A 16,489-nucleotide genomic window follows, 5' to 3' on the forward strand; every position below is an offset into this window, starting at 1 on the left:
ATAAACTGTAGAAATCTTAGTGAACAAAGGAATATTTGTCTTTTATCTTTTCTTCTTTCAAACGGGGTAAAGGCAGTAACAGTTGGGAAGAGAGTATAAAATTTGGCTGGACTAAATTGGATGCATATCCAACTTTTAATATAGACTAGCGAGACGAGGCTGAATTTCGGTGGTTTATGCAATCTTGTTTCTGTTACAAAGATTTGACATCACCAGGGATTATAACATAATTTGTTTTATTTCTACAGACTATACTGAACACAAACTCCCACATTCCATTTTAATAATGAAAAATAATAACTTGTGAAGCAGTAACTTGGTCTTACTTGAATGATAAATGAGACAGTATGAAAAAGAAGAAAAGCAGAGAAGATAAGAAGCATTTACAAATACCAGCTGAAGCATTTACAGATAACCCAATGAAAGAGGACTTTTAAAAATTAATTCTGATAAATAATCTTTATTCTCTTAATTTGAAGTCAAACCAAAAGTAAAGTACTGAAATCAAGATTTTTGTATGTAATTCTAAGGACATGAGCTTTTAGTTAGAAAATTCAAGGTTACAGTCCTGATGCTTCTATTTATTTATAAAATGGAGATAATTCATGAAATGGATTTTTTTTTGTAGCTATTATATTTAGCTATGACAAAAAATCATTTGGCTTCACTGCCCCCATAATAAACAATTTATATAAACATGGCTGGGCAGTACATTTAGACCAGTAGTTTTAAGTTTCCATCGAAAATCACGGGAAGAAAAGAGAGGAGAAAGGGTACAATAATAATATAGAGAAAAACAAAACTGAGAAAGGAGCCGGGAATGCTGGGGTCATTAGTCCTGTTACCATTGGGCTGTTTCCAGCAGTGGTCTGTTTTTGCCTGCCTTCTGATTTTTAAGGATCTTATAATTTTTTCTAATGCTATTACAAATATATTCTTATAAAAATCCCTTATCAGTTTTAGGGATTTTATAAAAAAAAAAAAAAAAATGGAGGAAGAATCATAGTCTGCTATATTCTTTTTCACCTGATAATGTAATCAAGTATTTAGTCCTTTATTTTTGCCCTGGAAATACAATACTTGAATTTAAAACCATCTCTCATGTAAAAATACTAAAGTCAAAGGAGATCATTTTAAATATTCAACTCTTAAATAATATACAAGCGAACTAGCTCTCAAATGTAAATAATACAATCATAAGATATAACTGGATCTGTCTTTTTTTATTTTTTTAACATTGAAGCAAGTACCTACAATGCTTCAAAAAAATTAAACTAACATAATCTAAATGGCTTTTCAGGTGGTTAACATCTAAAAAAAATTTTATTGTTTAGTACATTGATAAGTTAATTACATTAGTGGTTCATGACTAGGACTTACCAAGTTCTGCTAAATTGCCAAATGCAACAAGACACATTTCTGTAAGAGCTGCATTTTGACAGTGGATGCCCAGTAATTTCACTAAGGTAGGAATAACACCCATATTGATAAGCTGAGCTTGAAGGGAATCTGCAAAAACAAACAAACAAACAAAAAAAGTGTTTATGTACCAAAATAGGCATTAACAAGAAGAAAATACCCCTTATTCTTTCTACTGCAAACTCAATACTGTTTCAATTACAGTAAAGCAAGATTAAATCCATTCATAGAATTGTCTTGAAAAATTTTAATACATTAGTTCAGAAGAGTTGAATGTTTTCAATGATTAAAAGAAATTTAGAAATAAAAATAAAATAATGTCAAACATTAGTCTTTTTTTTAATTTTAAAACAGGGTCTTATACCATTACAAAGCAGGCTTTAAAGATGTATACATAATTAAACATTACCATTGTTTTTAAGTAAAAAGATTAGATAAAGTAATATTTGCATTACAGGAAATCACAGTATATGAAAGCATAAGAAAAAAAGCAAGTTTAATAAAGACTGAGAGAGAAGACAAAAATTTTAGAATCCCTTAATAAAGAATGAAAAGTACATAATACACAAAAATTATTGTTTAATTGCAGCAGTGTTCTTTGATGAAAAGTAGGAAGAAAAGTAGTTTTAATGAGGAAAAATGGATTTAAAATATTTTTCTTTTCAAATTTTTATTTAATAATAGTGATAATCATCTTAGTAAAGAAACAAAAATTTGGCTTGAGAGGTGAATACAATGAGGTCAATATGGCTTTGTGATAATTTTCTAAGAAACGAATTGGTTTTAAGTACTTAATATGCCTTGAATTTCCACAAAAGCTCTTTGTGAACATTGATAATAGAATACCTGTAACAAGGCTAAAGGTAAATAAATCAAAATGCTAACCATAAGTACTGTAAGCTAAGAAAAAAGACACAAACACTCATCTGCCTATGCAAAATACTGTTACTGTTAATAACTAGTTCATCCAAATATATGGGAATGCTTTCAAAATTCTTTTAAAAATTACATGCCACTTTCAAGTGAATATTTTTCGCCAAATTCTATTAAGTTACCTATTGAGACTCTAAAGATAAAAACCTGCTTCTTACAAAACACATTTTCTTCATAGCATGCATCCCTTGACAGTTTGCCTACTAATCTCTTCATAGTTCTTAACCTACAGATAAGTAGGTGGTTGGGCGATTATCAAGAAAGATAAGGTTGTCTCCCATGCCAGTTGATTTCCTGCCTCCTAATCTTTGTAGTTAATTTTTCCTTTTATTTTTTTAAAAATTTTTTTTAGGCGAGGCAAGCCTTGGTTGACTTCACAGATTACAAGGACCATGTCAGTTTACAATCCCTTAATTTTTTTTTTTTTTTTTTAATGCCTACAGCACCTGGTTTTCCTGAGTGGTCTCCCATCCAAATACTAACCAGGCCCGACCCTGTTTAGCTTACGAGATCAGATAGGATTGGGCTTGTTCAGGGTAGCGTGGCCACAGACAATTTTTCCTGCTTTTAGTGTGAAGTATGAAGAGATAGCCAAAGAAGTTTGTGCCCCTGAAAACTGACAAGTGGGTAATTATGGATATTATCTGATGCAGTTGTGGGGGCCCATCTCTACTAGAAAGGGGACTATTACCAAAACAGGAATAGGAAACAGGCCTGAGAAAAAGGGAAAGTTACATATAGAATTCAAATAGTCTAAAACAATTTCAAATTTTGCAATGGCATTATGAAGTCTGTCCAAAAAAGAGATACAAATAAAAGAATATATTCAACTAAGTGATTTTTTTATGCTTTTGATATTAGTTTTTCTAACTACAGAATTCAGCAATTAATGATTCACAATACGTATCTTATAGGCAAATTACTTATGTTAAAGGGTATCGTATTATACCTATATGTTATATTGGCAGAATACTTGTATTATGGTTATAGTATTTATAATGATCATGCACCAAGAAACTTTCCAGTTAGAATTTATTTTGATTACTTACCAGTAAATAGAGTTCCTTATTATTGGATCACTTCTGCAGATCTTTGTTCTTTAGCAGAATTTTTAACTTTCATTTATTTATTCATTTTGACTACCTCTTCAAATATGGCAGAGCTGTTGAATCATTAAATTTCAGGTATGTAAGCGTGAGCACTAGCGCATGCATTGAGTGTGAGTCAAAATCCACTATATGTCTGCATATATGTAAGCATCACACACCCCCTCAGTACTGTTGGCACAAACCATAAAAATCTAACAGTCCAGGGACATCAGAGGAATGATAAATTTTATGAAGGAGATAACTCGACAGGAGACTGCCACTTAGAAGATGATGTTCTTCATATTCTCCTAACTTGGCATCTCTACCACTTCTTTGGACTGCCTTTACAATATTATGAATTTTGGTTCCAGGGAAAAGAGGGACAAACAGTCTTTGGCATACGAATTGAAGCAGTAGTACTTGAAATTGTGGTAGATGAGGGAAAAAAGTAGCATAGCACAATGGTATCTGGTGCAAACCGCCACAATTCATGAAAATCACGTTGCTTCATGAAAATGTGTTTTAAAGCTACCCAGGAGCCAAATTAATTATATACTCACATACAACACACATACCACACACAAGTATAAAGAGAAAACTATATAGTCATCCAATGGACAGACTCATTTCAGAGTATTTGGGTGCTTTAATATCCAAATCGATGATGCTAACTAAAACAAAATTTATACCCAAGTAACTTTAAAGTCTGTTCATACCAACTGCAATCAAGTCATTCTCCTTGGATAATAAAGGCCCGAAAGAGGAAAAAGAAACTTCACTCAAATAGGTTGATACAAATTTTCATTAAGATATGCAGGCATCTTAGAACATGGTTCTCAAAGTAGGATCCCCAGAACCCTTTCAGAAGATCACAGTCAAAACTACTTTCATAAAAATACCAAGATTTTATTATCCCTTTTCACTGTATTCACATTTGCAATGATGGTGGAAAAATAATAGTGAGTAAACTGCTGGGACTTCAGCATGAACCCAGTAGTAGCACCAAATTGTATTTGCAGTCATTATATACTTCACCATCACACACAATAAAATGCTACTCTTAGCATTCTTTTAATTTTGAAAAGTTATTTTTCATAAAAATGTTATTTATGTTAACATGTGGGTTATTTTAAAATGCATTACTAAAACTTTTAACTTTCTCCACTTAAATTTCTAGTATAGTAGATATTGATGGGTTGTATTGATCAATAAGTTCTTTGATGTCTTCAGTAATTTTTAATTGTCTAAAAGAGTCCCGAGGCCAAAGGTTTAAGAACCATTGCCAAAGGATTATCTAATTTTTATAAGAGATGGAAAAAAAAAAAAACACATGGAAAAGAGATTCTGAAATTCAATGATGTGCTTGGCATATGTCATAATAAAAAATAAAAATTAAAAAAAAACATGCAAGGAATGCCAGATTTTGGTGCTCGGATATTTTGAGCAAATTACATTAACTAAGCACCTGAACATCTCATTTTGCTTATTTGAACAGAAATTCCACTTAAGCCTAGGAGAATATTCCATGATTGAGTCTGCCTATTTTAGTTACTTAGTATGTTATCAATAAATAATTCTGGAGGCACTATATAGGGGCCCTATTTGTGTGGAATAAATTAGTATTAATTCTTATTGCTCAAAGCAAATAAGTTTAATAAATTTTTTTTTTTATTGCCCAAAGAAAGGTTGTGAATGAACTTCAAAGGACAGTAGATGACACACTCATGCCATCATGAATGGTATCAAGAGTATGACTTTTAAATCAAAGACTAACTGGAAGAAATTCTTAGAACCAGAAATAGTTCATTCTCTAGATATATCTGAGAGTGAAATGCCAAGACTGAGACTTTCTGCATCCCTCAATGAATACCAGCAACTCCAGAGGAATGTTTATCAGAGCTCAACAAACAATTCACAAATATGCAATCCAGGCCCATACACAGAAAACGGTTACGTGTGACAGTCCAGACAGCACAATGTCATAAACATCTGAAGACATTTTAAAATTGCTCCTGACACACATTACAGACAAATACTGACCAAATACAGAATTACAAAATTACATAATGTCGAGATGACACAGGCCCTACATGGTCTATGGGGAGGAAGAAGAAGAAAGGCACTGAGGGGGTGCAATACAGATGCATATACAAAGAGATATAAGGCAATCAACGCATGCGCTGGTGTGAACACTTACCTACCTACATTTGAATTTCAATGGTTCCAAGTTCCTCAGGTCACACTCATGGAAACTCCAAAGAATGGAGATCTGGAGAGAAGATCTTAAGTTGAAGAACCTTTTACCCCCTGAGTTTTAAATTTAATGTTTAAAACATTGGTATAGACAGATTATAGGTCCAGAAAAGTATGCCAAGAAATCCAGTAACTCAACTGAAGTTATGCTGATCAATTACTAAAAAGAAAAGGTTTCTTAAGAAGTTTATAACATGTTTATTTTATCCTAAGAAAAGGCCCTTATAGACAATGTTATAAGTCTATTAAGCTTGTTGGTAAATAGGACTTAATGATGAAACTGTGTCAAAATAAAACATATAATTCAAAACACACAGTCTCTACACTGATATGTACATATGGTATGCATGTTATTCATAGTATAAAAAGTATCCTATTTACAGGCATGCATAAAAATCCCATCTATAGTCAAAAGAATTATATATAGTTGAAACAAGCAAATTTATATAGTATAAAAACAAGCAAATATAAATCTTGATGAGAAGTTCTAATACAAATTGAAAAAAAACCATTTGGGCATAATAAAGAATGAAGAAAATTGCCCTTGACTAGTGGCACATCTTTATTTCCCCCCAAAATATACATAAAAAAATTAAAAAATAGAAATATGGTATAATAGTGAAGTAGCACTTATGAGTTTGTAGCTCCATTATAACACTGAAAAGTAAAGATACTTAAATACAGCTACTAAAAGGATTCATGGTTAAAAATTTTATGCATATACAAGTGCAGATATATATTTTATGATTGATAATAAAAGTGGAGAGCTGTTATTATTCTAAATTCAGTGTATAAAACTAAAAATATTTATATGTGATTAAAATTAATTTAAAATCAATTATTTAAAAAGCCCTCTTTACACAAAACATGCATGATGTGTTTTTGCACCAAGATGACTCCTGTAATTTAAGCCTCAGGTTATACTTTTTAATGACAGAAATTTCAAAGAAAAAAAAAAGCATCAAGATTCATTAATATAGAATGTTGGAAATTTAAAACACTACATTTACAAATTTCTTGCTTTCTAAGTTAACAATAAAAAATAGAAAAGAGATTCAAAAGTATTTTTCTGGGTTCTGAAAATAAAAATCTCTACAGAGCAAAATTTCTCCTTTGTAAAAGTTTTAAAGGACAAAATTACACGAGTGAGTGTAATGTAAAACAAGAGCAACGAGAAATGAACCCCAAAGCAAAATCACAGAAGAGAAACTGTTTTATTATTCTTAAGAGGCACATCCATTCACTGGTCTCAATCTAATGACATCTAGAGTGATTAAGTCTTAATCTAGGTAAGCTTTTTTTTCCCCCCAGACTTGCTCCAGGTTAAATTACTTACTGCAAGATCAACTCTTGTTATAATGAATACTACTACAAAGGAAATTTCTACAGATATGTCTACTCTGATTAAAAAAACTCTGTACTTTCATCTCAGAAAGAAACTGGTCTTTTAAAGGTTAAAACTAGATTTTTTTTTTTTTTAAGAGAGGAGTGCTGCCAGCTGTTTCTTAAGCAGCCCTTATTGAGAGAAATAAATCCAGTCTCTATCATATGGCATTGCTCACAGGCCACATGTACAGTAACTATAAATTCAAGCCTATTTTTTATATAGCAAATTAAGCTAAATTCCAGGTTATTTTACATTACAACATGTATCTCTTACCAACATATGTGTTTAAAAAAATAAAATTTCTTGATTTACTGGCTTAAAAAACCCTCAAGTGTTACTAATTAACTGTGGAACACTACTGTGATTATGTTTAACACTTTAAAATTACATACATGTTATTTGCAACACACAAACTGCGTTAACAAGATACAGTTACATAACCAAAAGATTTCTGACTTCTAGCCAATACCCATTTTCTAAACATTATTTAAAAATTGTTGCATAAATAAAATACAGGCAGTTTGATGTTAACTGGATTTTATTTGTAGTTAGAAAGCAGAATTATTAATTTTTATACAAGTTAATTTACATAGGATACTTTTCCGCCCTCTCTCTTAATGGATATTTTAAGTGATCTAAAGATACACTGACATGTGGTCAAAATCCATTATTCATCTCTGGCTTTAAAATTTGTGTGCAGTCAATATTTATGTGCTTTGAAACCATCATATTTCAACAGTGTAGTAACATCAATAATAAAAACAAGGCATGGACTTTCAGTTTTGCCACTGCTATCTAAATATTCATTTTCAAACATAGGTAAGCATTCCATGTACGAAGAAAATCTCCCTATGTGCTTCAGATGTTGAAATCCTGTCAGCTGAAATGTAAATGTATACTTACATTCCAATATTAAAACGTGCCAATAATGATTGTGAAAATTATACAAATGTAACAATTAAATCTGGGCAGAATAACAGAGATTAGATTATGTACTCTCTTCAGAATTTACAATATCAAATAAATGTTAGGAGCTGTTTTTAATTTTTAGTTACTTAATTTCTTGAGTCTTTCAAGAAAAAGTATAATTTGGGAATTCTTTACATCTTGTGGTGATGAGTTAAAATCAGAAAGCCAACTATGCCACCTCAAATTTTCACTATGAGGGAAATCTCGAAAATATTCAATAACATCCATGATTAATCATCTCCAGTTCACACATGAAGCAAATAAATAAAAGGAAAACATGTTAGAGAATTACAAACCCCAAACATATTCCACTGCCCTCAGTTAAAATTGGGTATCTATTTAGTATTACAATGCTAAATGCACTATCATGATCAGGGAACAATCTAATACATGAGACTCTGAGAAAGTATTATTTCTGTAACATAATGCTAAACTTTAAATCATTAAAACTCTATACTTTCATCTCAGAAAGAAACTGGTCTTTTAAAGGTTAAAACTAGATTTAAATTAAAAAACTGTGACAATCATTTCATTTTTTTATAATAAAATTTCAGATTCTTTCATTCAGAAGTTCAATCTATAATGGCAAAAGGTGAATATTAATGCCAATACTTGACCATGTGGAATTAAAAACCAAAATGTGCATTTGGTACACATTTACTAAAAACCAAGTTCCAGCCTGTCCATTAAGTAACAGCATTATTATAGTAATCATTTAGGAGGATTATAATGAAGTTAACCTTGTCTAATTGCTCAAATTCAATAGGCAGAATTAGCAGAAGGCACAGGAACAACTGCTCTAACCTTCGGAAAAACAATTTATTGAAAATGGCATTTGTAGCAGAATTTCATGAATGCAGCCTACTTCGTTAAATTGATTAGAAAGCTTTGTTGGACAAACAGTAAAAATTCAGAAACTTTTTATCAAAAGAACAGTTAGTAAATAAAAAATCCCAATACCATTAAAAAAAAAAAAGCTTAAAAACTTTTCAGCTGCACAATAAAAGTCTTTTATGCACTTTGACATACTGGACTACTCTAACAAACTGGGCTTCAAAGGATGTGATTTTAAAAGTACATCTCTAATGCCTTTATAAGCTGAGATGAATGAACAGAAAATACACTGAAAATCGTATGCTGGAAAATTAATGTAATTTTTAAGAGACAATGACATGTGAAGATAAAATTTTACATTTTGAATTTTTTTGTTTGTTTGTTTCCCTTAACATTAGGTAAAAAGTTTTTAGTATTTAGGAAATATATGGAATTGTTAATTAGCTTGTACCCACAGTAAATAAACTTTGGAAACAGTTTCTCACTCATGCAAAGCAACTCATTTTCTAAACATCTAATATCTAGGATATGTTCTTTCTCACCTTTAATAAAGTAATACCAAAACATAAGAATATACTCAGGGCCAAACTGTTTTTTAATTTTTAACCAGAATTATTCCTCATTAATTTCTATTCCTATTTTAAGTATGAAGAAAAAAACAAGTAAGTAAAGTTACTAGACTGAGTTCACTAGGAAAATGATTAGTATGAAAGTAGCTGCTAAGGTTAATTACACATTAAGTGATCTTTAAATTAGAGGAGAGAAAATACTTTACAGGCCTATTTTCAACAACTGAATTTAAGTGCCAGACTTAATACTTAAATTCAATTGTTATGCTCCAGTAACGTATCTCATGAACTGCATTTCCTAAATTGCACAGCTGGCCTCCTTTCGACCATAGTTCAGTTATCATAAGTCCATGAAGCACATTAAGTGTGAGAATTATCATGAGAGTATCCCGGAGAGATTTCAGGAACCACGAAAAAAGAGGAATTCAGTAACAGAAAGTTATTAAGTTAGAGAGAAAAATCAGCTGTGTGTGTAAAAATCACATATGTATATATACATATATATCACATATATAATACAGGTCACATGAAGAAGCCAGTCATAGACTGTGAATATCTGTTACTCATTTTAGAAGGAAATTTTTTTCTTCCTTGATGGAATGTTTATTTCCTCTACTTTTCTCTTACGGCACAGAATTAACTATAGTTTTTGTTTTAATGCTTATCATCATTATCAATTTGTTTTAGAGTTATAACAGACTTCTCCCTGTATTTTGTGTTTCTAGCATAGTGTATTAGGAAAAAGATTAAACTCTCAATTATAGAGTTTTCCAAGAGATATGTATTGATTAATCACGGTCACATTGTAATATAATTGGTGACTGCCAATAAATTCCTTAACAAGGTATTATTCTGGTGCTTTGCTTTAGATTACTGATGTTTCTACACAAATTGAAATCAACTTTCAAGAATAAACATGCAGATGTATCACGTCCGTGGGTCAACTATAATAAATTTTTAACCACAGATCCAATACTTTTACTACTGCCATGTTTTCAATGCCACTTTCTGCTACTGACTTGTATATTCCATACTATATGAATAGGAAATATCAACTGATATAGTGGGCATGAGTATATAATGCTGCTACCTTATTTAATGAAGAAAATGCATTCCAAAAACACATTTTTCTTCCAAGTTTTGATTTTGTTAGTAATAAAGCTGTAGACAATACTAAGTATCCAGAAAAGTCGATCAATAAATATTTTCCAAACTCCTGCTATACGTTGCATTTGAAAACAGCTGGTTGATCTGAACAAAATTTTCAGTCTTCACTGCAATGTTTTGGCATTGGGTAACCAAAGCTAGAAAAAAAGATTTCTAAGAAACCAATGAGATAAAAATATCTACAATAATAGGTTTGAGTTCCTTATTTATAAAATAACTACAATTTTAAAGTTGTAACCAGATAAAGAAAATCTAGTAAGTTCAGCACATTTCCTCAAATAGAATGTCAAATTGTCAACATGCCTTTCTCTAACTACAATGTCAAATACCCAGACTATTTTGGACTGCCACAGAATGAAGTGTTGTTTTTTTTGACATGTGAAAAACAGGTATGACTTTTCCCAAAAGGATAAATTTGAAATGATTTTCACTAAACAGTCTTATTCTATTTAAACATGATTTTACTTACACATGATACAACTTTTCTAGCTAAGCAATTATAACTTTTTCTATTCAGATATTCCATACTTATCTGAGTATAAAAAGCTCTATTGTTTTTTTCTCTCAGTGACTCATCTAGGTGGACGAGATCAATACCAAATGATTTGAAGTTAGCCAAGAAGACCTAGTATTTAAGTTGGAAAGTCTTTAAGCACATATTTTAAAGAAAAGAGTAAGTAAATAATTGACAATCAAAACAAAGATGTTTAATAATTGTGTAAGACAAAAAAGATATAATTTAAGTTAAAGTGCATTAGAGAAAAAGAATCACTTCACAAACTATGATCCCATGAAAGACAAATATAAAAGGAAGCTGAGGAAAGAAGACAGTTATAAATTTGGCATTTGTTCCTTTAAAATACTAAGGATAATTTTACTCCTATTTTATCTAATAAGTTTTGAAAGCTGCTTTCAGATTGCGGCTTTTAGAATAATGAAACAAAACCACCACTGTTCCAATAATGTTCTGAGAAAAAATAATATAGCTTTCCAAAGTATCTGTAAGTTATTTCTTGGGAATACTTGCATACCAGGGAAAAAATTTACTCTTACAAAAGAAATATGCTATGCATTTGGACTGTGCACCCTCATGTTTTTAATCATTATCTTCTCAGTGCACTTCCCTACATGGTGTGATATCCTATTAGAAGGACTCAATCACAGCCGTATTTAGAATTAGTGATGTTTTCAAAGACAATTTAAGTCATTTGATAGGCTTTGCACAAATTTCTGAGCAACAGCTTCCTCAAAGGACAAAAAACTAGTTGTGAGGCATAGCAAGACTAATTCCTTTCATTTATCTTTCTAAACCATTCTCCTACACTTAGCACTTGTCCCACTTTCTCAGATGTCTAAGCCTCAGTGAAATTGAGGGGACAGGAAGCAACATGAACAACTGACCAATGTGTCTTAAGGCAATTCAGATATCTGTGTTTTATGGTCAAATTTCGATTACTTAGGAACTAGCTATTCATTTTGTAGATAACCCAGACTCTGTCGTTTGTTTCTCCTGTTCATATTTAGGACATTTTCTGTTCCGCAAGAGGGCAAGAAAAATAAAGGGAACTGACCCTATAAAAATTATTATTTGTTATTAGCCAAAGTTTAACAGACAAGCCGTTTGATGAATAAAAACTATTTTTTAATTATTATTATGGATAATTAGAAGTTTAAAACTTGTGTCCCTCGGATAGGATGACCTGAGGAAACACTGTTGAGACTGTACAGTGCTAAAAAAAAAAAAAAAAAGCAAATGTAACCAACATTTAAAAATCAGATGTCACAGGAAAAGCTGGATTTTCAGCTTTCTCCCTCCCCCAAATGAAAAGATTTGGCAGCATATGACCAAACTGCCATACAGAACAACTGGCTACAGGACAGTAGTCGCTCCCCTTTCAATGGCACATGGGCTACAGTCCCTGCCATTTGCTACTGTCTCCAACACCAAGGCCAAATGTCAGTAGCCATTTGTCATCAATGTTTATCTATTTTTAAAAAAATTATTTAGTATATTTCTTTAAGCTAAAGAAATATACTAAATATACTTCACTACTAAAAGTGAACAAGTGAAAAATATGCCTAAAAGGCCTTATGTTTCTAGAACACATGAAAGAATATTATGTTTAATATACAAATAAAAAGTCTCTGTCAAAGACTACAAATTAAAATGCCCTTATGAAAGAAATCATACAAAGACCTTATTTCTAGAAAACTACCAGAATCTGAACACTTGATCCATAAAGTAATTCATATGAAATAATACATTTTTACGGCACTTAAAAGTATAGTGAAGCTTTTTTTTTTTTCATATCACTGTTTATATGTTCATTTAATTAACAACTATATAGGCTACCTGAAAATTATGGACATGCCATTTGTTGCTAGGTTCTAAGAATGTTTTACAGAGAGAAGAAACTTCTGTGTACAGTATTTATTAAATTTCTATAATCAGTTATCTGCGATTGCTCTGAACTTTATTTTTATAAGGCCAGATTTAATGAAAAGACTTTTTATTCTTACAAGTTAATCTAGTATCGAGATAAAATCATTTTACTTATACAGAGTTTATATTTTAAAGATACTTCTCGTATAATATAAAGCAATAAACATAAACCTATTTTAAAACTGTTTCCTTTTAAAGTGTTAATAGCAAGAAATCTTAAACCATACCATTATGTTTTGTTTGTGGAATTGATTAACATGGGCAACCCTTCAAAAACTAGTCTCATTTAATAACTATGACCATTTTGTATTTTTAAAACACTGTAATTTAATGTTGGCTGATTATTAATTTTATATGCCACTTATGAATTCTTTGTTCATAATTTTTCTAAATATGTCTGGTTTATACTATAGTATTGATGATTTTTAATTTTTCCCCCAGAGATAAAGCAAGTTTTCAATTTTGTTTACCATTCTCATTGCTATAGTTCATCAGCATGCCACAAAAGACAGTCAAGAGCTTCTCATTGGCGGGATCTGTTATACTGCACAGTGACCTTAAATGGTCAATTACAATCTGTGCACCACCTGCTTGGTCAACTGCACTTCTGCCCTCATCTGTAAAACAAAGAGTTAAATTAAAAATAAAAGAAAAAAGAAATGTACCTTACAATTTCAAATACAAAATACAACAGTGTTATTCCTTATTTAGTAAGTAGAAAACAAACCCACGAAGGGCATTAAATATGTCTTTTTGGAAAAACAAAACAAAACAAATAAACATGGAAATGGGGGTGGGATGGGGAAAAGAGACAATTACTTTTAAAGAGAAGATTACTTGCATTGGCATCATAAGAAGCCTAAAGAACTTCTCTGTGTCTTAGGAGTTTATGACTATAACATGAATTTTTTTTTGCATCCTCTGTCACAAATGACATTTCTGTGTAAGAGAAAAATATAGGAACTGAATTCAATTGGAATTTTTTCTTTTCTTAGCTTGGGAACCACTAAATATATCTTTCTATCATTGGTTTTCAGGTCAGCTATGATCAAAGAAAACTGTGGCACAGTATAATTCTGGATCGCAATGTATAATTCTTAGATGTTATCAGGACAAGGGTCTTTTTAATGGTATTTTCTATAGTCTATAAGCATGTCCCCTTTTTCAATTCTTGACAGTTATTGTTTCACATTTCCTTATTCTCTCCATTCTAGAACACAACGATATACAACATTATAACCAGTGATCAAATGACAGTACAATGTACATTGTTATATGCACATCTACATTCCATAGAACAGATGTCATTTAACTGCTGAAATATATAAACAGTTTTAGAATACTTTCTAACCTTTGAAACTAAGAATGAAAGGAGATGAAAGAAAGAATATCTGTCTTTCTAAATCAAACTTCCTTTTATAAAATATGATAGACTCTGGAACAATGCTGCCCAATAGAAATATGAGAAGCACAAATGTGAGCCACATATGCAATTTAAATTTACTACTAAGCACATTAAAAAAGTAAAAAGAACAATTAATTTTAGTAATATATTTTATTTAATCCAACATATCTAAAATATGATCATCCCAACATGCAATCAATATACAAATTAATGAAATATTTTATATCGTCTTCTTTGTGATATATCTTTGAAATCCAAGTGCAGTTTACACTTACAGTTTACATGTCAATTCAGACAAACCACATTTTAATTGTTCAACAGTCAAATCTGGATAGTGGCTTTATACCGGACAGTGCAGCTCTAGGAGCATAAAGAAAGGATCAGCAAAAGAAGTGGCTCTCAAAGGATTTAAAGCTGTAACGTCAATAAATAAAAGGGTTTCATTTTCCTAATAAAATAACTGAAACTAAGGTCATATCTTTATATAACTGCTGCCGAAACATATTAGATAATGAAATATATCATTCCTTGTGGTAAGCACACATATACACACACAACTTATGTAGCAGTACATTTTAAATACTTGATTCACAATTTTGATAAATGTTAAGAAACTCCATATTAAGAGGAAAATAGTTTTGTCTGCATAGTTCTGTACCATGTCCCCTTAGCTTTACTGTATTTTTACATGGATGCACCACAGGACCCTAATGCTAACAGCGAATAAGATCACAGAAAATTTGTAATTGCCAGGGTAACAAGTCAGACAGATGAGCCAGCGAAGAATATTGGTCATATCTTTTAGAAATCTAATTTCCAAAGTTTTAATTTCTAATTACATAAATGTAAATTATCTAAATTGTTTAGCAATGTGTATGTGAGTAATGTCAGAGAAAACAACATTAGGATTACAAATCCAAATGTTTGGACCTTCAATAATATGAATATACAGTAGAATATATATCTCTAAATTGCCAAGCTCAAATAGTATTTTTATTCTAACTGCTCAGTTAATATGGGCTTTCAAAATATAAATTGTGTATGCTTTGGACTTAGAAATCTTATTGCAGAGCTAAGCCTTAATTTCATGTATTAGGGAAACAGCCTTAGAAACTATGTGGGGGCATAAAAAAAGGAAACTATACGGAGCCTATTTGCAGTGAATTTTAAAAGCTAAGCTGTCTTCTTATCAATATTCAGCTATTCAATATTCAAAAAAAATTAAATTTTAATACAAATTTATTCAAAAAATTTGTTCATCAAATTTAATAATGCAGTAAGAACAGAACTACAATTAGAAGGCAAATTACCTATCTGTGTTTCAGAACCACAGTTTTTTCTTCCATCTGTTTCCTTCTACCATTGCCTACCTCTCTCTCTGCAGTGTTTCGATTGTCTACAACATAGCTCTTCACTCACGTGTTAAGAATTGGTTGCAGAGCATAAATTCAAGTTCTATGTTAGAAATTACATTACCAAAATTGAGAACAAAGCAGAGCACATATAATAGATATCTGAGTCAAAAATACATTCACCACCACTATAGGAATGTTTATGCCTGCCCCTTCCTTCCTTCCGTCCCCCCTTTCTTGCCCTACTTTGACTAATCAGCCAGGTAAATAAGGTCAAACAAATTTTACTAAAATATTTTAAGAATCCCAAGGATGCAAAGGAGAAAAAGAATAAATGACAATCGTATGTTTTTACTCTACTAAAAACAACAAAAGAGTAAGTCTTTAAAGGCATCTCACGAATTATTTAAAATACATATTAGGATATTTATAATTGCACAGGCCCATATAAATTGTTTTTCCACAGTAAAGATAGCTCTATAATTTTGTTATGATATTAAAATGGATAATATTGTTTACTTAAAAATAATTTCCAAAAGGTTTCTTATCCCAAAATTTCATATCCCTGAATGTAGGCTCACTTGTAATTCTTCTCATAATAAATAACTTCTAACTTGTGAAGCATCTCGAGTCGTCCCCTCTAGAAATATAATTTATATCTTAATTTTCC

General features: G+C 31.0%; 1 protein-coding gene and 1 pseudogene across 6 annotated transcripts in view; both read right to left on the reverse strand.

Annotated features, from left to right (window-relative positions):
• RAP1GDS1 (Rap1 GTPase-GDP dissociation stimulator 1) overlaps positions 1-16,489 on the reverse strand; it is a 143,712-nt gene that overhangs the window by 33,038 nt on the left and 94,185 nt on the right. For 4 of the 6 annotated variants that reach the window (XM_011356253.2, XM_011356254.2, XM_011356252.2 and 1 more), the window contains 2 exons: positions 13,533-13,679; positions 1,381-1,509 (listed from right to left, as the gene is read on the reverse strand). In XM_011356253.2, coding sequence (XP_011354555.1) covers positions 1,381-1,509; positions 13,533-13,679 — 276 coding nt within the window. The remainder of the gene's footprint in view (positions 1-1,380; positions 1,510-13,532; positions 13,680-16,489) is intronic. The other 2 variants (XM_011356256.2, XM_011356255.2) reach the window with 1 other exon arrangement.
• On the reverse strand, positions 2,787-2,905 carry LOC111737291 (annotated as a pseudogene).

The sequence above is a fragment of the Pteropus vampyrus genome, unplaced genomic scaffold, assembly GCF_000151845.1.
Source record: "Pteropus vampyrus isolate Shadow unplaced genomic scaffold, Pvam_2.0 Scaffold25, whole genome shotgun sequence".
NCBI classification, from domain to species: domain Eukaryota; kingdom Metazoa; phylum Chordata; class Mammalia; order Chiroptera; family Pteropodidae; genus Pteropus; species Pteropus vampyrus.